This window comes from Oncorhynchus mykiss, chromosome 10 (assembly GCF_013265735.2).
Source record: "Oncorhynchus mykiss isolate Arlee chromosome 10, USDA_OmykA_1.1, whole genome shotgun sequence".
Lineage (NCBI taxonomy): Eukaryota > Metazoa > Chordata > Actinopteri > Salmoniformes > Salmonidae > Oncorhynchus > Oncorhynchus mykiss.
In genome coordinates, this window is record NC_048574.1 from 79,759,649 (window position 1) to 79,782,820 (window position 23,172).

The 23,172-nt window shown below is 44.7% G+C and overlaps 1 protein-coding gene across 5 annotated transcripts in view; it reads left to right on the top strand.

Moving 5' to 3' along the window:
• Positions 1-22,409, top strand: part of LOC110532970 (protein Dok-7) — a 54,997-nt gene extending 32,588 nt beyond the window's left edge. The window contains exons 6-12 of one of the 5 annotated variants that reach the window (XM_036934133.1): positions 1,112-1,219; positions 1,437-2,440; positions 3,839-3,916; positions 11,016-11,055; positions 13,815-13,943; positions 15,250-15,495; positions 21,915-22,409. In XM_036934133.1, coding sequence (XP_036790028.1) covers positions 1,112-1,219; positions 1,437-2,440; positions 3,839-3,916; positions 11,016-11,055; positions 13,815-13,943; positions 15,250-15,495; positions 21,915-22,057 — 1,748 coding nt within the window. In that variant the 3' untranslated portion in view covers positions 22,058-22,409. The remainder of the gene's footprint in view (positions 1-1,111; positions 1,220-1,436; positions 2,441-3,838; positions 3,917-11,015; positions 11,056-13,814; positions 13,944-15,249; positions 15,496-21,914) is intronic. The other 4 variants (XM_036934134.1, XM_036934136.1, XM_036934137.1 and 1 more) reach the window with 4 other exon arrangements.
• Positions 22,410-23,172: the final 763 nt, after the last annotated feature.

Below are 23,172 nucleotides of genomic sequence, written 5' to 3' on the forward strand. Positions count from 1 at the left end.
CTCAGCCTGCCTCCCCATCACTTCGGTAGTTAACTCAGCCTGCCTCCCCATCACTTTGGTAGTTAACTCAGCCTGCCCCCCCATCACTTTGGTTGCTAACTCAGCCTCCCTCCCCATCACTTTGGTAGCTAACTCAGCCTGCCTCCCCATCACTTTGGTAGTTAACTCAGCCTGCCTCCCCATCACTTTGGTAGTTAACTCAGCCTGCCTCCCCATCACTTTGATAGTTAACTCAGCCTGCCTCCCCATCACTTTGGTAGTTAACTCAGCCTGCCTCCCCCTCACTTTGGTAGTTAACTCAGCCTGTGTTCGTTATAGAGCCCGTGGTTTCAGTACCTGTGTTCGTTATAGAGCCCGTGGTTTCAGTACCTGTGTTCATTATAGAGCCCATGGTTTCAGTACCTGTGTTCGTTATAGAGCCCGTGGTTTCAGTACCTGTGTTCGTTATAGAGCCCATGGTTTCAGTACCTGTGTTCGTTATAGAGCCCGTGGTTTCAGTACCTGTGTTCATTATAGAGCCCATGGTTTCAGTACCTGTGTTCATTATAGAGCCCGTGGTTTCAGTACCTGTGTTCGTTATAGAGCCTGTGGTTTCAGTACCTGTGTTCGTTATAGAGCCCGTGGTTTCAGTACCTGTGTTCATTATAGAGCCCATGGTTTCAGTACCTGTGTTCATTATAGAGCCCGTGGTTTCAGTACCTGTGTTCGTTATAGAGCCCGTGGTTTCAGTACCTGTGTTCGTTATAGAGCCCGTGGTTTCAGTACCTGTGTTCATTATAGAGCCCATGGTTTCAGTACCTGTGTTCGTTATAGAGCCCGTGGTTTCAGTACCTGTGTTCATTATAGAGCCCATGGTTTCAGTACCTGTGTTCGTTATAGAGCCCATGGTTTCAGTACCTGTGTTCGTTATAGAGCCCGTGGTTTCAGTACCTGTGTTCGTTATAGAGCCCGTGGTTTCAGTACCTGTGTTCGTTATAGAGCCCGTGGTTTCAGTACCTGTGTTCGTTATAGACCCAGTAGATAAAGCTGTGGATATATTACTCTGTTCCGTGTGTGTGTGTGTGTGTGTGTGTGTGTGTGTGTGTGCGTGCGTGCGTGCGTGCGTATATAGATCCCAGTGCTAGCCGGTCCTCCTCAGAGGAGAGGATCAACCATGAAACATCGGATCTAGAGAGAAGACTCAGCATGCTGTCCCACAGCAGTAGACAGAGCAGTACAGGTAATCAATCAATACCGCAATCCACCAATCAATAATCCCAGTTTTCACTTCATCTCCTGACTGTATTTGAACCATCAATAAACAGCGTAGTTCACCGTTTTATCTATCAATCAATCAATCAATCAATCATACAATCAATTCACTTAAATCATTTGACCTTTACTCAATTGACCTTTGATCAATCAATCAGTCAGCTAATCAATAATGTCTTCCCCAGCCTCCACCTCCAGTTACAGCACCTCCGTTGCCGGGGACGACCGCAGCAGTATCTCTTCCTCCTCCTCCAGCCAATCAGACGCCAGCTACGGAAGCCACTTCCCTTTATGGCCAGAGCCAAAACGCCCCACTTCCTCAACCGAGACCCTGTCGGCCCCTCCCACTGCGAGGTCCTCGACCAATCTGGACGAGGATCTCTATAACGCTGTCATGAACCGCACTCCTTTCAAACCGCCTTCCCACCTTCGCAGTCTCCACGACAGCGGGCGCCAAAGCTCGTTGGACAGCGGGATAGGCGTCGCCACGGCCAGCAGCCAATCGTCTTACTCTGGGAGCTTTTCTTCCTGTACGGGCAGCCTGGACACAGCCAGTCAAGGAGGAGGGGAGGAGTTTGGGTCTGTCCTTAGTCTACCTCCCCCTCTTCTCTCTCTGCCTCCTCTTTCTCTACCTCCCCCTCCTCCCTCTCTACCTCCTCTTCCTCCACCCATTCTACCTCCTCCACCTCCTCCTCTGTCCTTAAGGACCCCTGAGCCCGGCCCTCTCTCCCCCCCTACTCCCTGCTCCTGCCTCCCGTCTTGCTCCTCATCCTCCAGGACTAGTGGTTGTAGCTCTGGCGCCCCCCGGTGGCAGCATGAGGAGTACCAGGCACCCAGCCTTCTCAGACTACAGTACGACAGCCCCAGGAACCTCCTGCACACCCTGGCCTTCAAGGATCCTCCACCCCAGGGAGGAGCATCCGAACTGGGCAGGGACAGGCAGCTCGGTGGGGATGGAGATCAAGGACAGATCCAGGGGCATGAGTGTCCTTCCCTTCCTTCCACCCCCACTGTGGCCTCTCTCCAGTGGGTAGAGACCCCGAGGCAGGCCCCCGTAGAAAGGCTCCTGTCCTGGAGCAGTGAGAGAGCGCCGCCTGTGGACAGTGGTGATCGGTGCAGCATCATGTACGCTCGGCTCACACCCAGACCTCTGCTGTTACCAGGCTGTCCAGTGTGTGGAGGAACCCAGGTAATACAACTCTGGACACCTAATAGTTATTAGTACTAATGGATTCCTAGGCTTCATTTGGACTCCATGTCTGACTGTTAATTTATTCTGTGTTTTTTATTAATTTTTAACCTTTTGTTTTAACAAGGCAAGTCGGTTAAGAACAAATTCTTATTTACAATGACGGCCTACCGGGGAACATTGGGTTTAGTTGCCTTGTTCAGGGACAGAACGACAGATTTTTTTTAACCTTCTCAGCTCGGGGATTTGATCGAGCAACCTTTCGGTTACTAGCCCAACACTCTAACCACTAGGCTACCTGCCGCCTCTCTGTGTGTGTCCGTCCGTGTGTGTGTGTGTGTGTGTGTTCATCTTATCACTGTTTCCCATACAGCCAGTCCATGCAAACGCCTGCTGTCCCTGTCATCACAATCCCACAACTAGCCATCTGCTTATTTGGCTCATTCGAGTCGCTGTACACTCCCACAGTACCAGCCCAAAGCACTCAAATACGACTAATACATTGTTGGCAGTCCAGACACACCTGTTACTCCCAAGTAACATGATCACGACGAGAGGAGAGAGGGAGAGAGGGAGACAGAGGGAGAGGGAGAAAAGGAGTCAGAGGGAGAAAAGGAGACAGGGAGACAGGGAGAAAAGGAGACAGAGAGAGAGGGAGAAAAGGAGACAGAGGGAGAAAAGGAGTCAGAGGGAGAAAAGGAGTCAGAGGGAGAAAAGGAGTCAGAGGGAGAAAAGGAGTCAGAGGGAGAAAAGGAGACAGGAAGACAGGGAGAAAAGGAGACAGGGAGACATGGAGAAAAGGAGACAGGGAGAAAAGGAGACCGAGAGAAAAGGAGACCGAGAGAGAGGGAGAAAAGGAGACAGAGAGAGAGGGAGAAAAGGCGACAGGGAGAGAGTGAAAAGGAGAGGGAGAGAGACAGAGTCTTAGCTAACACCTGGAGGATAACGGCCAGAACGAAAACAATAAAACATGTTGTTGTTCTGATCAAAACCCTCCTGAATGAGATGCAGCATCCCTCCTGTGTCAGAAGACGTAATGTTGACCCTCTGAACCGCTGACTATGTCTGTCCTCTTCACCTCCCTGTTCTGTTTGACAAGACAATACGCTGTCCTTCTCTCACATTTACATTCAGCACGTTGTTGTCTGAATATTTCATCACATGAACATACCAGACCGGGTTCAAATTCTATTTGAAATCTTTCAAATACTTTGATTGTTTGCCTGGAGTGCCTAATGGGCGGGGTTTGCTATTTTGGGACTATCCCATTGGTCAGGTGCAATTTAAGCAAACACGGATCAAGTATTTTAAATGATTTCGAATAGTATTTGAACCCATGTCTGTTGACCACCATGACCACCAACCCCGCCTCTCTCATCTGTTTCTCCACCCATCCAGAGTCATCATCCCTGTGTAGATCACAACTACATTACCCATGAGCAATGGTTCTCAGCTAGAAAGAGACATGTTACGCAGGTAAGTTGATCCGTCGTGTGGTGATACTTTTAGTTTTTTTGCAAACTTTTAACTAATACCTATCATTTTTTTTTTACCTTTATTTAACTAGGCAAGTCAGTTAAGAACAAAGTCTTATTTTCAATGAAGGTCTAGGAACCACTGTTAACTGCCTTGTTCAGGGGCAGAACAGGGATTTGAACTTGCAACCTTTCGGTTACTAGTCCAATGCTCTAACCACTAGGCTACCCTGCCGCCCCGTGCTGACTACACCGGTCACACCCGTGTGCCATCGCTCGCCTGTTGAGTTTGTCCATCCACACCAGACACGATCAGGAAATGCAGGGTAGATATATCAAAACCAACTATATTAATTTGGGGACAGGTCGAAACGCCATATAAACATTCCATGGACATTTAGCTAGCTAGCTCGCTGTTGCTAGCTAATTTGTCCTGGGATATAAACATTCCATGGACATTTAGCTAGCTAGCTCGCTGTTGCTAGCTAATTTGTCCTGGGATATAAACATTCCATGGACATTTAGCTAGCTAGCTCGCTGTTGCTAGCTAATTTGTCCTGGGATATAAACATTCCATGGACATTTAGCTAGCTAGCTCGCTGCTGCTAGCTAACTTGTCCTGGGATATAAACATTCCATGGACATTTAGCTAGCTAGCTTACTAGCTCGCTGTTGCTAGCTAACTTGTCCTGGGATATAAACATTGTGTTCTTATTTTACCTGAAATGTCCTTTTTATTGTATAGATCTTTGTAGAATATTGACCCATTTTGAGTCACAGAAAATGGTGTGTTCTCTACTCAGGGGAACAGGGGAAACCTACACTGAACACAAATATAAACGCAACATATCTACTGAGTTACTGTTCATGTGAGGAAATCAGCCCATTTAAATAAATAGATTTCACATGACTGGGCAGGGGGGGGCACCACCACTGGGAAGTCAGGCCCCAGAAAAGGGCTTTATTACATACAGATATACCCCCCCCCCCCCCCCCCCCCCCCCCCCCCCCCGAGACGGATGTGGAGATCCTGGGCTAGTCTGACGTTGTGAGGCCGGTTGGACATAATGTCAAATTGGAGACGGCTTGTGGTAGAGAAATTAACAATGAATTCTTTGGCAACAGCTCGGGTAGACATTTCTGCAGTCAGCATGTCAATTACATGCTCCCTCAAAACTTGAGATATATGTGGCATTGTATTGTGTGACAAAACTGCACATTTTAGAGTGGCCCTTTTATTGTCCCCCCCAGCACAAGGTTCACCTGTGTAATGGATCATGCTGTTTAATCATGTTCTTGACATGCCACACCTGTCAGGTGGATGGATTATCTTGGCAAAGGAGAAATGCTCACTTAACAGGGATGAAAACATATTTTTGCACAGAATTTGAGAGAAATAAGCTTTTTTGTGCGTATGGAACATTTCAGGGATTTTTTAATTCAGCTCATGAAACATGGGAACAACACTTTTCATGTTGCGTTTATATTTTTGTTCAGCGTAGTTATTTTCTAGTAATCTCTCCTAGTTCAGTCTTCTTCTTCTGTGGATTTTATATGGCGGGTTGGCAACCAACTTTAAAGGTGTATTACTACAACCAACTGGACTGGAGTGTGGACCTCAGCTCATCTTCCAATCACCCACGTGGGTATATGCTCCTCTAAACCAATGAGGAGATGGGAGAGGCGGGACTTGCAGCGCGTCAAGCATCACAAGTAGAACCAAGTTCTATTTTATCGTCAGGCTACGCAGCGAACGGTGCGGGTGCAATGATTGAATAACATGTATGTGTACGTCAGTGTGTTAGTAGTTGTCCTGTATGGTTCAGTTGGTAGAGCTTGGTGTAGTCAGCTTGGTGTAGTCAGCTTGGTGTAGTCAGTAGGTTAGTAGTTGTCCTGTATGGTTCAGTTGGTAGAGCTTGGTGTAGTCAGCTTGGTGTAGTCAGCTTGGTGTAGTCAGTAGGTTAGTAGTTGTCCTGTATGGTTCAGTTGGTAGAGCTTGGTGTAGTCAGCTTGGTGTAGTCAGCTTGGTGTAGTCAGCTTGGTGTAGTCAGTAGGTTAGTAGTTGTCCTGTATGGTTCAGTTGGTAGAGCTTGGTGTAGTCAGCTTGGTGTAGTCAGCTTGGTGTAGTCAGCTTGGTGTAGTCAGTAGGTTAGTAGTTGTCCTGTATGGTTCAGTTGGTAGAGCTTGGTGTATTCAGCTTGGTGTAGTCAGCTTGGTGTAGTCAGTAGGTTAGTAGTTGTCCTGTATGGTTCAGTTGGTAGAGCTTGGTGTAGTCAGCTTGGTGTAGTCAGTAGGTTAGTAGTTGTCCTGTATGGTTCAGTTGGTAGAGCTTGGTGTAGTCAGCTTGGTGTAGTCAGTAGGTTAGTAGTTGTCCTGTATGGTTCAGTTGGTAGAGCTTGGTGTAGTCAGTATGTTAGTAGTTGTCCTGTATGGGTCAGTTGGTAGAGCTTGGTGTAGTCAGTTTAGTGTAGTCAGCTTGGTGTAGTCAGCTTGGTGTAGTCAGTATGTTAGTAGTTGTCCTGTATGGTTCAGTTGGTAGAGCTTGGTGTAGTCAGTATGTTAGTAGTTGTCCTGTATGGGTCAGTTGGTAGAGCTTGGTGTAGTCAGTTTAGTGTAGTCAGCTTGGTTTAGTCAGCTTGGTGTAGTCAGTATGTTAGTAGTTGTCCTGTATGGATCAGTTGGTAGAGCTTGGTGTAGTCAGCTTGGTGTAGTCAGTATGTTAGTAGTTGTCCTGTATGGATCAGTTGGTAGAGCTTGGTGTAGTCAGCTTGGTGTAGTCAGCTTGGTGTAGTCAGTATGTTAGTAGTTGTCCTGTATGGTTCAGTTGGTAGAGCTTGGTGTAGTCAGCTTGGTGTAGTCAGTATGTTAGTAGTTGTCCTGTATGGTTCAGCTGGTAGAGCTTGGTGTAGTCAGTTTGGTGTAGTCAGTATGTTAGTAGTTGTCCTGTATGGTTCAGTTGGTAGAGCTTGGTGTAGTCAGCTTGGTGTAGTCAGTATGTTAGTAGTTGTCCTGTATGAATCAGTTGGTAGAGCTTGGTGTAGTCAGTATGTTAGTAGTTGTCCTGTATGGTTCAGTTTGTAGAGCTTGGTGTAGTCACCTTGGTGTAGTCAGCTTGGTGTAGTCAGTATGTTAGTAGTTGTCCTGTATGGTTCAGTTGGTAGAGCTTGGTGTAGTCAGTATGTTAGTAGTTGTCCTGTATGGTTCAGTTGGTAGAGCTTGGTGTAGTCAGTATGTTAGTAGTTGTCCTGTATGGATCAGTTGGTAGAGCTTGGTGTAGTCAGTTTGGTGTAGTCACCTTGGTGTAGTTAGTATGTTAGTAGTTGTCCTGTATGGATCAGTTGGTAGAGCTTGGTGTAGTCAGTTTGGTGTAGTCAGCTTGGTGTAGTCAGCATGTTAGTAGTTGTCCTCTATGGATCAGTTGGTAGAGCTTGGTGTAGTCAGCTTGATGTAGTCAGTATGTTAGTAGTTGTCCTGTATGGTTCAGTTGGTAGAGCTTGGTGTAGTCAGCTTGGTGTAGTCAGCTTGGTGTAGTCAGCTTGGTGTAGTCAGCTTGGTGTAGTCAGTATTTTAGTAGTTGTCCTGTATGGTTCAGTTGGTAGAGCTTGGTGTAGTCAGCTTGGTGTAGTCAGTATGTTAGTAGTTGTCCTGTATGGTTCAGTTGGTAGAGCTTGGTGTAGTCAGCTTGGTGTAGTCAGCTTGGTGTAGTCAGCTTGGTGTAGTCAGCTTGGTGTAGTCAGCTTGGTGTAGTCAGCTTGGTGTAGTCAGTATGTTAGTAGTTGTCCTCTATGGATCAGTTGGTAGAGCTTGGTGTAGTCAGCTTGGTGTAGTCAGCTTGGTGTAGTCAGTATGTTAGTAGTTGTCCTCTATGGATCAGTTGGTAGAGCTTGGTGTAGTCAGCTTGGTGTAGTCAGCTTGGTGTAGTCAGTATGTTAGTAGTTGTCCTGTATGGTTCAGTTTGTAGAGCTTGGTGTAGTCAGCTTGGTGTAGTCAGCTTGGTGTAGTCAGCTTGGTGTAGTCAGCTTGGTGTAGTCAGTCTGTTAGTAGTTGTCCTGTATGGATCAGTTGGTAGAGCTTGGTGTAGTCAGCTTGGTGTAGTCAGTTTGGTGTAGTCAGCTTGGTGTAGTCAGCATGTTAGTAGTTGTCCTCTATGGATCAGTTGGTAGGGCTTGGTGTAGTCAGCTTGGTGTAGTCAGCTTGGTGTAGTCAGTGTATTAATAGTTATCCTGTATGGATCAGTTTGTGTAGAGCTTGGTGTGGTCAGCTTGGTGTAGTCAGTATGTTAGTAGTTGTCCTGTATGGTTCAGTTGATAGAGCTTGGTGTGGTCAGTATGTTAGTAGTTGTCCTCTATGGATCAGTTGGTAGAGCTTGGTGTAGTCAGCTTGGTGTAGTCAGCTTGGTGTAGTCAGTGTATTAATAGTTATCCTGTATGGATCAGTTTGTGTAGAGCTTGCAACACCAGGGTTGTTGGTTCGATTCCCTGGGCCAGCCATATGTAAAATATATCCAGCTTGACTGTCAGTTGCTGTGAATAAAAGCTGCTGCTAAGTGGAGTATATTATTATTATTATTATTATTATTATTATTATTATTATTATTATTATTATTATGATGTTTTTGAAAGGGCTCCTCTTTCATCTCTGCTGTGAGCGAGGAAGTGTGAAATATTCACCCACCATTTTAACCATATTAACGATCATTTATTGTTCCAACAACAACAACAACAACAACAACATCTTACCATTTATTTCCTTGCCTTTTCTTTTCACATCTTTAACCATCCCCAATGCGCCTCTGACCAAACAGCTCCTTCGTGTCCCAAAACGCCCCCTTATTCCCTATATAGTACCTATTGTCCTGGTTGGAAGTAGTGCACTTCATAGGGAATAGGGTTCCGTTTTGGAACGGGGAACACAGTGTGTGTGGTTCCCTCCTCCCGTCTGCTGAGCACTGAGAACTCATTAGGTTAGCAGTCCTCACACCTCACCGTACTAATCAGGTTAACAGTCCTCACACCTCACCGTACTAATCAGGTTATCAGTCCTCACACCTCACCGCGTGTGTCATCAACGAGAACTTGTCAAACTCCGTGTGCTGTCGATAGAAGACAGCTGATTAAAGAAGAGCAATGGCGTGGGGTTTTTAATAACCAAATCAGACAATCACCTGAAGAAAACCTCTCCTTAAGAGAGAGGGGGAGAGTGTGTTGTATTATAGTATAATGTGCTGTAGTATAATGTATTGTATTATAATGTATTGTAGTATAATGTATTGTATTGTAGTATAATGTATTGTATTGTAGTATAATGTATTGTATTGTAGTATAATGTGCTGTAGTATAATGTATTGTATTGTAGTATAATGTGCTGTAGTATATTGTATTGTATTGTAGGATACTGTAATGTATTGTAGTATAATGTATTGTAGTATAATGTATTGTATTTGTCCTGTATGGATCAGTTGGTAGAGCTTGGTGTAGTCAGTATGTTAGTAGTATATTCTGCTGTAGTATAATGTATTCTAGTATAATGTGTTGTAGTATAATGTATTGTAGTATAAGGTATTGTAGTATAATGTATTCTAGTACAATGTGCTGTACTATAATGTTCTGTAGTATATTGTGTTGTAGTATAATGTATTGTAGTATAAGTAATATATTGTAGTACAAGTAATATATTGTAGTATAATGTGCTGTAGTATAATGTGTTATAATGTATTGTAGTTTAATGTGTTGTAGTATAATGTCTTGTAGTATAATGTGCTGTAGTATATTGTATTGTATTGTAGGATACTGTAATGTATTGTAGTATAATGTATTGTAGTATAATGTGCTGTAGTATAATGTATTGTATTATAATGTATTCTAGTATAATGTGCTGTAGTATAATGTTTTCTAGTATAATATGCTGTAGTATAATGTATTCTAGTATAATGTATTGTAGTATAATGTATTCTAGTATAATGTGCTGTAGTATAATGTATTCTAGTATAATGTGTTGTAGTATAATGTTTTCTAGTATAATATGCTGTAGTATAATGTATTCTAGTATAATGTGCTGTAGTATAATGTTTTCTAGTATAATATGCTGTAGTATAATGTATTCTAGTATAATGTATTGTATTATAATGTATTCTAGTATAATGTATTGTATTATAATGTATTCTAGTATAATGTATTGTAGTATAATGTATTGTAGTATAATGTGCTGTAGTATAATGTGTTGTATTATAGTGTATTGTAGAATAATGTATTGTAGTATAATGTGCTGTAGTATAATGTGTTGTATTATAGTGTATTGTAGAATAATGTATTGTAGTATAATGTATTGTAGTATAATGTATTGTAGTATAATGTGCTGTAGTATAATGTGCTGTAGTATAATGTATTGTAGTATAATGTATTATAGTATAATGTATTGTAGTATAATGTATTGTAGAATAATGTATTGTAGTATAATGTGCTGTAGTATAATGTAATGTATTGTAGTATAATGTGTTGTATTATAGTGTATTGTAGAATAATGTATTGTAGTATAATGTGCTGTAGTATAATGTGTTGTATTATAGTGTATTGTAGAATAATGTATTGTAGTATAATGTATTGTAGTATAATGTATTGTAGTATAATGTGCTGTAGTATAATGTGCTGTAGTATAATGTATTGTAGTATAATGTATTATAGTATAATGTATTGTAGTATAATGTATTGTAGAATAATGTATTGTAGTATAATGTGCTGTAGTATAATGCAATGTATTGTAGTATAATGTGTTGTATTATAGTGTATTGTAGAATAATGTATTGTAGTATAATGTATTGTAGTATAATGTATTGTAGTATAATGTGCTGTAGTATAATGTGCTGTAGTATAATGTATTGTAGTATAATGTATTATAGTATAATGTATTGTAGTATAATGTATTGTAGTATAATGTATTGTAGTATAATGTGCTGTAGTATAATGTAATGTATTGTAGTATAATGTATTATAGTATAATGTATTGTAGTATAATGTATTGTAGTATAATGTATTGTAGTATAATGTGCTGTAGTATAATGTAATGTATTGTCTAAAAAATTGTCTCTTTCTGTTCCATTTTAGACAAACAGCCCTTCACATTCAGGGCTTTCCCCAACACCAGGTCGGTCTGTCTGTCTGTCTGTCGGCCTCCCTCCCTCTGTCTGTCTGTCAGCCTCCCTCCCTCCGTCCGTCCGTCCGTCTGTCTGTCTGTCTGTCTGTCTGTCGGTCTGGTCTGTCTGTCTGTCTGTGTATTTACACCATTATTCTCATGTAACTAAATTATATATACTCATTAACCAGTCTAATGACCTGTATATATTCATTAACCTGTCTAATGGCCTGTATATATTCATTAACCAGTCTAATGATCTGTATATATTCATTAACCAGTCTAATGATCTGTATATATTCATTAACCAGTCTAATGATATGTATATATTCATTAACCAGTCTAATGACCTGTATATATTCATTAACCAGTCTAATGATCTGTATATATACTCATTAACCAGTCTAATGGCCTGTATATATTCATTAACCTGTCTAATGGTCTGTATATATTCATTAACCTGTCTAATGGCCTGTATATATTCATTAACCAGTCTAATGGTCTGTATATATTCATTAACCTGTCTAATGGTCTGTATATATTCATTAACCTGTCTAATGGCCTGTATATATTCATTAACCAGTCTAATGGTCTGTATATACTCATTAACTAGTCTAATGTCCTGTATATATTCATTAACCTGTCTAATGGTCTGTATATATTCATTAACCAGTCTAATGACCTGTATATATTCATTAACCAGTCTAATGACCTGTATATATTCATTAACCTGTCTAATGGCCTGTATATATTCATTAACCAGTCTAATGGCCTGTATATATTCATTAACCAGTCTAATGGCCTGTATATATTCATTAACCTGTCTAATGGCCTGTATATATTCATTAACCAGTCTAATGGTCTGTATATATTCATTAACCAGTCTAATGGTCTGTATATATTCATTAACCAGTCTAATGACCTGTATATATTCATTAACCAGTCTAATGGCCTGTATATATTCATTAACCAGTCTAATGGCCTGTATATATTCATTAACCAGTCTAATGATCTGTATATATTCATTAACCAGTCTAATGGCCTGTATATATTCATTAACCAGTCTAATGATCTGTATATATTCATTAACCAGTCTAATGGTCTGTATATATTCATTAACCAGTCTAATGACCTGTATATATTCATTAACCTGTCTAATGACCTGTATATATTCATTAACCAGTCTAATGGCCTGTATATATTCATTAACCAGTCTAATGGCCTGTATATATTCATTAACCAGTCTAATGGCCTGTATATATTCATTAACCTGTCTAATGGCCTGTATATATTCATTAACCAGTCTAATGGCCTGTATATATTCATTAACCAGTCTAATGGCCTGTATATATTCATTAACCAGTCTAATGGCCTGTATATATTCATTAACCAGTCTAATGACCTGTATATATTCATTAACCAGTCTAATGTCCTGTATATATTCATTAACCAGTCTAATGACCTGTATATATTCATTAACCAGTCTAATGGTCTGTATATATTCATGAACCTGTCTAATGGCCTGTATATATTCATGAACCTGTCTAATGGCCTGTATATATTCATTAACCTGTCTAGTGGTCTGTATATATTCATTAACCAGTCTAATGATCTGTATATATTCATTAACTAGTCTAATGGCCTGTATATATTCATTAACTAGTCTAATGGCCTGTATATATTCATTAACCAGTCTAATGGCCTGTATATACTCATTAACCAGTCTAATGACCTGTATATACTCATTAACCAGTCTAATGATCTGTATATATTCATTAACTAGTCTAATGGCCTGTATATATTCATTAACTAGTCTAATGACCTGTATATATTCATTAACTAGTCTAATGGCCTGTATATATTCATTAACTAGTCTAATGACCTGTATATATTCATTAACTAGTCTAATGACCTGTATATATACTCATTAACCAGTCTAATGGCCTGTATATATTCATTAACCAGTCTAATGATCTGTATATATTCATTAACTAGTCTAATGGCCTGTATATATTCATTAACCAGTCTAATGGCCTGTATATATTCATTAACCAGTCTAATGACCTGTATATATTCATTAACTAGTCTAATGACCTGTATATATTCATTAACTAGTCTAATGACCTGTATATATACTCATTAACCAGTCTAATGGCCTGTATATATTCATTAACCAGTCTAATGATCTGTATATATTCATTAACCAGTCTAATGGCCTGTATATATTCATTAACCAGTCTAATGATCTGTATATATTCATTAACCAGTCTAATGGCCTGTATATATTCATTAACCAGTCTAATGGCCTGTATATATTCATTAACCTGTCTAATGGCCTGTATATACTCATTAACTAGTCTAATGGCCTGTATATATTCATTAACCAGTCTAATGGTCTGTATATACTCATTAACCAGTCTAATGGCCTGTATATATTCATTAACCAGTCTAATGGTCTGTATATATTCATTAACCTGTCTAATGGCCTGTATATACTCATTAACTAGTCTAATGGCCTGTATATATTCATTAACCAGTCTAATGGCCTGTATATATTCATTAACCTGTCTAATGGCCTGTATATACTCATTAACTAGTCTAATGGCCTGTATATATTCATTAACCAGTCTAATGGCCTGTATATATTCATTAACCAGTCTAATGGCCTGTATATATTCATTAACCAGTCTAATGGCCTGTATATATTCATTAACCAGTCTAATTCATTAACCTGTTGGTGATAACATTCCATACTGCCTTACATTTCTCAGATCCACCACCCCAGTGTAGAGAGGTGGTGCGGGGTGAGGCGGGCCTCTCTCACCCTCTAGAACCCTCCTATTCACCCCCACCTCCCCCCGGCACCATGACGCCAAGCAGACAGACCTCAGTCTCTGGCGGTGAGAGCAATGCATCCTGGTTGTTTTTTACCGACATGACATGATCTCCAAGGTTTTATCTTTTTAAAATGCCTTTTCATGTGGACACGTCCTTCGTCATGTGGGTTTGAAAGACTGTTGGTTGCCAATATCGCTACATCCATTTCATTCAAACGTTATCTAAATGTACATTTGACATTGCGGGACACTTTACATGTTGTCCTGCTCACATCATTATATTCTGTTACTACGGTCCTGCTTCGTCTGTCTGTCTGTCTGTCTGACTGACTCTCTGTCATTCTCCCAGGGAGTGTCTGTCTGTCTGACTGACTCTGTCATTCTCACAGGGAGTGTCTGTCTGTCTGACTGACTCTGTCATTCTCCCAGGGAGTGTCTGACTGACTCTGTCATTCTCCCAGGGAGTGTCTGTCTGTCTGACTGACTCTGTCATTCTCCCAGGGAGTGTCTGTCTGACTGACTCTGTCATTCTCCCAGGGAGTGTCTGTCTGACTGACTCTGTCATTCTCCCAGGGAGTGTCTGTCTGACTGACTCTGTCATTCTCCCAGGGAGTGTCTGTCTGACTGACTCTGTCATTCTCCCAGGGAGTGTCTGTCTGACTGACTCTGTCATTCTCCCAGGGAGTGTCTGTCTGACTGACTCTCTGTCATTCTCCCAGGGAGTGTCTGACTGACTGACTCTGTCATTCTCCCAGGGAGTGTCTGTCTGACTGACTGACTCTGTCATTCTCTCAGGGAGTGTCTGTCTGACTGACTGACTGACTCTGTCATTCTCCCAGGGAGTGTCTGACTGACTCTGTCATTCTCCCAGGGAGTGTCTGTCTGTCTGACTGACTCTGTCATTCTCCCAGGGAGTGTCTGTCTGACTGACTCTGTCATTCTCCCAGGGAGTGTCTGTCTGTCTGACTGACTCTGTCATTCTCCCAGGGAGTGTCTGTCTGTCTGACTGACTCTGTCATTCTCCCAGGGAGTGTCTGTCTGACTGACTCTGTCATTCTCCCAGGGAGTGTCTGTCTGACTGACTCTGTCATTCTCCCAGGGAGTGTCTGACTGACTGTGTCTGTCTGACTGACTGACTCTCTGTCATTCTCCCAGGGAGTGTCTGTCTGACTGACTCTGTCATTCTCCCAGGGAGTGTCTGTCTGACTGACTCTCTGTCATTCTCCCAGGGAGTGTCTGACTGACTGACTCTCATTCTCCCAGGGAGTGTCTGTCTGTCTGACTCTGTCATTCTCCCAGGGAGTGTCTGTCTGACTTACTCTGTCATTCTCCCAGGGAGTGTCTGACTGACTCTCTGTCATTCTCCCAGGGAGATTCTTTAAGTTTCCTCCGGATGCTTCCGCCATGATGATGTCATCAGTCCTGGACAGGCGTCACCACACCGACCCCAGTGTGAACTACGTCAACATCCCCGTTAGCCCTGCGGCTAAAGCTAACAGAGCTGGCAGAGAGCTGCTGTACATGGAGCTGGATCTACAGCCAGAGCCCTACGGTGGGCCAGTTTCCACCAACACCACTGCAGCGAGGGGTAACCCTGTGCAGCTGCGCAGACCCAGTAAGAACACCAACCCCTCTCAGATGGCCATTTTAGATAGATGTTTACCATTTTGGCTCAGTGTTTACGGCTCTCCATGTTGGCTCAAGTGTTTTGCTGGCTGGTTTGGCTGGCTGGCAGGTTTGGCTGGCAGGCTGATTGGCTGACTGGTTTGGCTGGCAGGTTGATTGTTGGGCTGGCTGGCAGGTTGGTTGTTGGGCTGGCTGGCAGGTTGATTGGCTGACTGGTTTGGCTGGCAGGTTTATTGGCTGGCAGGTTGGCTGGCAGGGTTGGCTGGCAGGGTTGGCTGGCAGGTTGATTGTTGGACTGGCTGGCAGGTTGGTTGTTGGGCTGGCTGGCTGTCAGGTTGATGGTTTGGCTGGCTGGCAGGTTTGGCTGACTGGTCTGCTGTCCCTTAGCTCAAGTCTTGCTCTCAATCTCTATCTCGTATCCCAAATGGCACCCTATTCCCTAAGTAGTGCACTACTTTAGACCAGAGCCCTATGGGCCCTTTAACACTAGACAATAGGGTGCTGTTGACTCTGGCTGTTTCCTAGCTGTCTCCTAGCTGTCTAAGGGGACTTTTCTCATCCCATTTCCTTAATTCCTTCATACGTCCAATAAGTTTTGACTAGTGTGCCAAGAAGATTGTGATGCTTCAACTCTTCTGTGTAGTCTGGAGGAAATTCATTTTAGACTTAGACGGGCTTAGTTATGGGAGAAGAGAGTGACTGAGTCCCGCCACACACACACACAGAGAGAGAAGCGGTGTCAATGGGTCACCATGGAAACAGAGTGTAATTGGTGGAAAATCACTCTTAATTAAATCGTCGTGCTGAACACAGGAATTTATTTAACCACTCGTTCTCGCTGCACACAATCCTCTGCTTTATCAAATACAAAACGGGGTTACGTCTCAATTGACACCCTATTCCCTATATAGTACACTACTTTAGACCAGGGCCCACCACGGTGTTCTGATCAACAGTAGTGTACTATATTAGGGAACGGGGCTCTTTTTGGGGATACTTTCAATGATGATGATATTGCTGTGGGTTGTTTTCCCAGTAGAATGATGCAGAGACGGCTATTCTAGCAACTCTCAGACTACCTGGATTGTTTAGTCCAGTGCTGTCCAACCCTCTTCCTTCTTCTTGGAGATGTAGGTTCTTCCTGTCCTGTAGGTTTTCAGTCCAACCCTCTTCCTGGAGATCTACTGTCCTGTAGGTTTTCAGTCCAACCCTCTTCCTGGAGATCTACTGTCCTGTAGGTTTTCAGTCCAACCCTCTTCCTGGAGATCTACTGTCCTGTAGGTTTTCAGTCCAACCCTCTTCCTGGAGATCTACTGTCCTGTAGGTTTTTAGTCCAACCCTCTTCCTGGAGATCTACTGTCCTGTAGGTTTTCAGTCCAACCCTCTTCCTGGAGATCTACTGTCCTGTAGGTTTTCAGTCCAACCCTCTTCCTGGAGATCTACTGTCCTGTAGGTTTTCAGTCCAACCCTCTTCCTGGAGATCTACTGTCCTGTAGGTTTTCAGTCCAACCCTCTTCCTGGAGATCTACTGTCCTGTAGGTTTTCAGTCCAACCCTCTTCCTGGAGATCTACTGTCCTGTAGGTTTTTAGTCCAACCCTCTTCCTGGAGATCTACTGTCCTGTAGGTTTTCAGTCCAACCCTCTTCCTGGAGATCTACTGTCCTGTAGGTTCTCAGTCCAACCCTCTTCCTGGAGATCTACTGTCCTGTAGGTTTTCAGTCCAACCCTCTTCCTGGAGATCTACTGTCCTGTAGGTTTTTAGTCCAACCCTCTTCCTGGAGATCTACTGTCCTGTAGGTTTTTAGTCCAACCCTCTTCCTGGAGATCTACTGTCCTGTAGGTTTTCAGTCCAACCCTCTTCCTGGAGATCTACTGTCCTGTAGGTTTTCAGTCCAACCCTCTTCCTGGAGATCTACTGTCCTGTAGGTTTTCAGTCCAACCCTCTTCCTGGAGATCTACTGTCCTGTAGGTTTTTAGTTATTGTGATGATGTTTGCGTCCTACATGGCAGTCTATTCCCTTCATAGTGCCATGTTTTAGGACCAAGATCCACAGGGCTTCAGAATCTCCTGAAAGAGCCACAAGATGGCGCTGTAATGTTTCATTACTACCAAATCCTACTTCCTGTGTTCAATTTCAATCTGAACTGATGATGATTAACTATAATGATGCAGTCGATGACCCCCTGCGTGGGACGACATTAAAGGTTTTATTAAAACAATGTAACGGCATTTACATCTGAACAAATCCCCAGTAAAGAAGACATCAGGATTGGAAAAGTTGTTGAAAATGACATTGGAGCGTTTTCAACAAACACTGTTAATCAGACCAAAAGGAAAGACAGGTGTACATCTATTGATAAGACAGAGCAGAGTTGGACTGAACCATTACATCCGTGGAGTTGGACTGAACCATTACATCCGTGGAGTTGGACTGAACCATTACATCCGTGGAGTCGGACTGAACCATTACATCCGTGGAGTCGGACTGAACCATTACATCCGTGGAGTCGGACTGAACCATTACATCCGTGGAGTCGGACTGAACCATTACATCCGTGGAGTCGGACTGAACCATTACATCCATGGAGTTGGACTCAACCATTACATCCGTGGAGTTGGACTGAACCATTACATCCACGGAGTTGGACTGAACCATTACATCCGTGGAGTTGGACTGAACCATTACATTCACTTAGTTAGACTCAACCATTATGGATTTGGACTCAACCATTACATCCATGGAGTTTAAAAGAAATCGGCCTGTTTAAACTAGAGATCTGTGTTTTTTCTGCATTGGAGTTTTTTTCCCACTTGGAGTTTGCATCTCAATCCACCCCATCCTCCGATGTCTGCCTTCTGGGGAAACTCAACCATCCAATGATTTATAAATAAATGATCTGGGCTCCCGAAAGGAATGATCTCTATAATATATAAACAACTCTTGGAAAGCTCATATTCTGAGCTAGCCATTAAAAAAGTACGGTCCACAGATCTAAGTGAATCTGAACCACCCTTTAACTGGAACAGAATATGGAGAGATATGATCTTGGGTATCCTGTAATCCAAAACATAAAATGTATTAGTTTAACTTTGTTCACAGACTGTACTTAACAGCAATGAACATGTTGGGGCTGGACAGGGACATGTTGAGCTGGAGGGAATGGGATGGGGCTGGACAGGGACATGTTGAGCTGGAGGGAATGGGATGGGGCTGGACAGGGACATGTTGAGCTGGAGGGAATGGGATGGGGCTGGACAGAGACATGTTGAGCTGGGGGGAATGGGATGGGGCTGGACAGGGACATGTTTAGCTGGGGGGAATGGGATGGGGCTGGACAGGGACATGTTGAGCTGGAGGGAATGGGATGGGGCTGGACAGGGACATGTGGAGCTGGGGGGAATGGGATAGGGCTGGACAGGGACATGTTGAGCTGGAGGGAATGGGATGGGGCTGGACAGAGACATGTTGAGCTGGGGGGAATGGGATGGGGCTGGACAGGGACATGTTTAGCTGGGGGGAATGGGATGGGGCTGGACAGGGACATGTTGAGCTGGGGGGGAATGGGATGGGGCTGGACAGGGACATGTTGAGCTGGGGGGAATGGGATGGGGCTGGACAGGGACATGTTTAGCTGGGGGGGGGATGGGATGGGGCTGGACAGGGACATGTTGAGCTGGGGGGAATTGGATGGGGCTGGACAGGGACATGTTGAGCTGGGGGGGAATGGGATGGGGCTGGACAGGGACATGTTTAGCTGGGGGGGATGGGATGGGGCTGGACAGGGACATGTTTAGCTGGGGGGGATGGGATGGGGCTGGACAGGGATGTGTTGAGCTGGGGGGAATGGGATGGAGCTGGAGGGAATGGGATGGGGCTGGACAGGGACATGTTGAGCTGGGGGGGAATGGGATGGGGCTGGATAGGGATATGTTGAGCTGAGGGGAATGGGATGGGGCTGGACAGGGACATGTTGAGCTGGGGGGGGAATGGGATGGGGCTGGACAGAGACATGTTGAGCTGGGGGGAATGGGATGGGGCTGGACAGGGACATGTTGAGCTGGAGGGAATGGGATGGACAGAGACATGTTGAGCTGGGGGGGATGGGATGGACAGGGACATGTTGAGCTGGGGGGGATGGGATGGACAGAGACATGTTGAGCTTGGGGGAATGGGATGGGGCTGGACAGAGACATGTTGAGCTGGAGGGAATGGGATGGGGCTGGACAGGGACATGTTGAGCTGGGGGGGATGGGATGGACAGAGACATGTTGAGCAGGGGGGAATGGGATGGAGCTGGACAGGGACATGTTGAGCTGGAGGGAATGGGATGGGGCTGGACAGGGACATGTTGAGCTGGAGGGAATGGGATGGGGCTGGACAGAGACATGTTGAGCTGGGGGGAATGGGATGGGGCTGGACAGGGACATGTTTAGCTGGGGGGAATGGGATGGGGCTGGACAGGGACATGTTGAGCTGGAGGGAATGGGATGGGGCTGGACAGGGACATGTGGAGCTGGGGGGAATGGGATAGGGCTGGACAGGGACATGTTGAGCTGGAGGGAATGGGATGGGGCTGGACAGAGACATGTTGAGCTGGGGGGAATGGGATGGGGCTGGACAGGGACATGTTTAGCTGGGGGGAATGGGATGGGGCTGGACAGGGACATGTTGAGCTGGGGGGGAATGGGATGGGGCTGGGGGGAATGGGATGGGGCTGGACAGGGACATGTTTAGCTGGGGGGGGGGTGGGATGGGGCTGGACAGGGACATGTTGAGCTGGGGGGAATTGGATGGGGCTGGACAGGGACATGTTGAGCTGGGGGGGAATGGGATGGGGCTGGACAGGGACATGTTTAGCTGGGGGGGATGGGATGGGGCTGGACAGGGACATGTTTAGCTGGGGGGGGATGGGATGGGGCTGGACAGGGATGTGTTGAGCTGGGGGGAATGGGATGGAGCTGGAGGGAATGGGATGGGGCTGGACAGGGACATGTTGAGCTGGGGGGGAATGGGATGGGGCTGGATAGGGATATGTTGAGCTGAGGGGAATGGGATGGGGCTGGACAGGGACATGTTGAGCTGGGGGGGGAATGGGATGGGGCTGGACAGAGACATGTTGAGCTGGGGGGAATGGGATGGGGCTGGACAGGGACATGTTGAGCTGGAGGGAATGGGATGGACAGAGACATGTTGAGCTGGGGGGGATGGGATGGACAGGGACATGTTGAGCTTGGGGGAATGGGATGGGGCTGGACAGAGACATGTTGAGCTGGAGGGAATGGGATGGGGCTGGACAGGGACATGTTGAGCTGGGGGGGATGGGATGGACAGAGACATGTTGAGCAGGGGGGAATGGGATGGAGCTGGACAGGGACATGTTGAGCTGGAGGGAATGGGATGGGGCTGGACAGGGACATGTTGAGCTGGGGGGGAATGGGATGGGGCTGGACAGAGACATGTTGAGCTGGAGGGAATGGACAGGGATATGTTGAGCTGGGGGGGAATCTGGGGGGGAATGGGATGGGGCTGGACAGAGACATGTTGAGCTGGGGGGGAATGGGATGGAGCTGGACAGAGACATGTTGAGGTGGGGGGTAATGGAATAGGGCTGGACAGAGACATGTTGAGCTGGGGGGGAATGGGATGGGGCACTTTGACTAAAATCTAGTTTTGGGGAGGATAAAATGACAGCCACCAGTGATAGGGAACCTGATGTTACCTCTCTCTCCATCCATGGTGTCTGAATAGAGGAGCAGACTGAAGAGGAGATTCAGCAACTCTTAGAGGATAGTGGAAGTGGATTAAAAATATATATATACTTCATTGTTAAAACCATTTGAGTTTAGGTCCGTTGCCTAATTTAAAAGTAATTTATGATTTATTGTTAAGAAATTGGTGTCCATCAGCAAACACAATGATGACTCCACCACACTGAGATCCTATGTGTATGTATTCATTTACTTGTTTAACCTTTATTGAACTAGTCAAGTCAGTTAAGAACAAATCAATGACAGTATTCATTATAATGGTTTAATAGGACATGTTTATAACCTAAGGTTGATTATAATACCTACTGTTGGGAACATACAGCACACTGTGGCCTACAGTCTCTTCCTCCTTGGTGCTATATGGCTTCTTGTACTGTGATAATCTCCTACTAGGAAACATAGAACCTGCTCAAAGCCATTGGATGTGTGTATTTCTATCGTGTGTCCCGATTACACCACCCTTCTCCCAAAGTGTACACTCGCACACTACCCGTCGTGGATTAAGGTTTGTTATAAGCAAAGTGTGCAGGACAAACACTTCGGGAGAAGGCAGGGTGATCGGGAGACTGGTTTGTATGTTCTAGTAGAGGACCATGATGTTGTAGTCACTGGTTGTTGTTGTTGGTCTTCCTGTCCAGTAGGGGGCTCCACCACATACGCCCACATAGACATCACAGCCTCAGAGACAGCTCAGAGAGTAGCAGCAGAACATGCCCAGGGGAGAGAGGACAGGCTGATGGAGCTGGAGGAGAACACGCCCAGGGGAGAGAGGACAGGCTGATGGAGCTGGAGGAGAACACGCCCAGGGGAGAGAGGACAGGCGGATGGAGCTGGAGGAGAACACGCCTAGGGGAGAGAGGACAGAAAGGAGAGGCACCCTGCAGTCTCTCTCTCTGTCTCTCTCTGTCTCACTCACTCACACACATCTACCTGAAATAATGAGTGTTTTCTTGTAAATAGTAACTGCTTTGTTTGCCAAGAGATTATTTATTAACTTGTTTTATATTTAGCCACCCTCTGCCTTGATGACAGCTTTGCATTCTCTCAACCAGCTTCACCTGGAATGCTTTGCCAACAGTCGTGAAGGAGTTCCCACATATGCTGAGCACTTGTTGGCTGCTTTTCCTTCACTCTGCAGTCCAACTCATCCCAAACCATCTCATTTATGTTGAGGTCAGGTGATTGTGGAGGCCAGGTCATCTGATGCAGCACTCCATCACTCTCCTTCTCGGTCAAATAGCCCTTACACAGCCTGGCGGTGTGTTGGGTCATTGTCCTGTTGAAAAACAAATGATAGTCCCACTAAGCGCAAACCAGATGGGATGGTGTATCTCTGCAGAACGCTGTGGTAACCATGCTGGTTAAGTGTGCCTTGAATTCTAAATAAATCAGTGTCACCAGCAAAGCACCACCTCCTCCTCCATGCTTCACGGTGGGAACCACACATGCAGAGATCATCCATTCACCTAGTATACGTCTCACAGAGACACAGCGGTTGGAAACAAAAATCTAAAATTTGGACTCATCAGACCAAAGGACAGATTTCCACCGGTCTAATGTCCATCGCTTGTGTTTCTTGACCCAATGAAGTCTCTTCTTCTTATTGGTGTCCTTTAGTAGTGGTTTCTTTGCAGCAATATGACCACGAAGGCCTGATTCACGCAGTTGAGATGTCCATTACTTGAACTCTGTGAAGCATTTATTTGGGCTGCAATTTCTGAGGCTGCTAAGTCTAACTTAGCAGCAGAAGTAACTCTGGGTCTTCCTTTCCTGTTGTGGTCCTCATGAGAGACAGGTAACTCTAATGAACGTATCCTCTGCAGCAGAGGTAACTCTGGGTCTTCCTTTCCAGTGGCGGTCCTCATGAGAGCCAGTTTCATCACAGCGCTTGATGGT